We start from the raw sequence: 1,974 nt of genomic DNA, 5'->3' as shown, positions 1-1,974 counted from the left end.
GTGGAGTCTGTAGTGTCAGCAGAGAAACTAGTGGAACCCGTTGCATCCACAGAGAAGCCACTAGAACCCGTAGTATCTGCTGAAAAATCAGTGGAACCCGCTGTTGCAGTTGAGAAACCAGTGGAACCCGCTGTATCTGCTGAGAAACCAGTAGAACCCGCTGTTGCAGTTCAGAAACCAGTGGAACCCGTAGTCTTAGCTGAGAAACCAGTAGAACCTGCTGTTGCTGTTGAGAAACCAGCTGAAACCGTTACTCCTACAGAGAAACCAGCTGAACCCATTGTAACAGCGGAGAAAACAACGGAACCTGTTGTTACAGCTGAAACTCTTACTGCTGCTGTAAAACCATCTGAATCTTCGCCACCGGTACCTGAAAACACACCAGAAGCTGCACCAGCTGCAGTTGAAACTGTTGTGGACAAGGAAAAATCAGCTGAATCCACCCCGTCAGCAGAAAAGCCGACTGAATCTTCAAAAGCAGAAGTAATTTCAGCAGAGAAAACCGTAGAGCCAGTACCTACTGGAGAAAAATCAGTCATACAGGAAGCACCAGTGGTGGAGAAACCCCTCGAAACCCCCGAAAAACCAGCTGAGCCTGTTACAGAAGCGCCAATAAAAGCAACAACTGCTGAGAAGCCAGTGGAACCTGCTGTTACGTTGACCAAAGGTACGGAAGCAGCCCCAACAGATAAAAAGGCAGAACCTGTACCGACCTTAGAAAAGCCAGTTGAGGTTGCAACTTCAAGTGAGAAACCTGCAGAAGCTGCACCAGAAACTGTAAAACCAACAGAAACCCCCGAAATTTGTCCCCTGAAACCTTCAGAACCTAAAGCTGCTGCACCAGGGACACCCACTTCTTCAGAACCTTCATTAAAGTCAGGAGAAGCACGGATTCAACCACCTTTAGTTGGTGAAGATGCCCCGGTTTGCAAAAAAGAACCAGGAACCCCTACAATTACCCCACCATCTGGGCCAGCCTCACCCCAACCTGCTGATGTCCCTCCAGAAGTATGTAAGCTCCAAGCTACTCCATCTCAACCTGCCACTCCACCTGCTTCATCCCACCAAACAACAGATGCCCCAGTACCTCCTAAACGAAAACAGGGAAAGAATGGAAAATCTGGTAAAGGCAAAAAATGAGTTGGAGGAATGTATTTTGATCTTTAGCGCTAAATATTTATATATATAGAGAAAGATTTGCTAGTTTGTGCCTAGCAAATTCTTATTTCGACAGTCTGACAGATCTAGTCTTCTTGTCTTAATATCTTGGAATATTTAAGATGAGTGCTCAGGTTTTATAAAAATGATTTGATTTCTTTCATATGCTTGTAGTGAGTGCTCTTCATCACATTTATGAAAAATTTCATGTTGAATAAAAATTTTTAAAATCATCTTATGATTGGCTTTCTTGGCCATCGCATATTATTTTTATTTATATTGTGTGTTTTTATCTATACTGTAGTGCTCTTGATCACATTTATGAAAAAGTTAATGTTAAATAAGAATTTTATAAATCATCTTATGAATGGCTTTCTTGGCCATCGCATATGATTTTTATTTATACTGTGTGTTTTTATCTATACTGTAGGGCTCTTGATGAGATTTATGGCAAATTTCTTGTTAAATAAGGATTTTATAAATCACTTTATAAATGGCTTTCTTGGCCATCACATATTATTTTTATTTATACTATTAATATTAAATGTAAATTTATATAATCATTTTTTGAACTAGTCACTAGAGAATGTCATTATGCCTAATAATTGCTATAATTATTAATAAACAAATTTTGATACTAGATTTATATATTTTTTAAACCTTTCCTAATAATCTGACTGCTTTTCAAATATAATTAATTTTGTAAAGGGTATTATAAAATTTCATTATTTCTTTTCATTCAATTATAAAAGTAAATAGTTGTCCAAATTGACTATTTTTCTTTCAGGAAATTTATTAAAATTTAGTACATCACAA

General features: G+C 38.2%; 1 protein-coding gene across 1 annotated transcript in view; it reads left to right on the top strand.

Moving 5' to 3' along the window:
- Positions 1-1,800, top strand: part of Gyg (Glycogenin) — a gene marked incomplete in the record, with an annotated part of 65,407 nt that extends 63,607 nt beyond the window's left edge. The window contains 1 exon segment of the mRNA XM_067051120.1: positions 53-1,800. Coding sequence (XP_066907221.1) covers positions 53-1,140 — 1,088 coding nt within the window.
- Between the last annotated feature and the right edge of the window lie 174 nt (positions 1,801-1,974).

This window comes from Halyomorpha halys, unplaced genomic scaffold (genome assembly GCF_000696795.3).
Source record: "Halyomorpha halys isolate HHAL.00 unplaced genomic scaffold, Hhal_1.1 Scaffold708.1, whole genome shotgun sequence".
In the NCBI taxonomy this organism is placed as follows: Eukaryota; Metazoa; Arthropoda; class Insecta; order Hemiptera; family Pentatomidae; genus Halyomorpha; species Halyomorpha halys.
The sequence above is the reverse complement of the archived record's forward strand: the minus strand, read 5'-3'. Positions and strand labels throughout refer to the sequence as shown.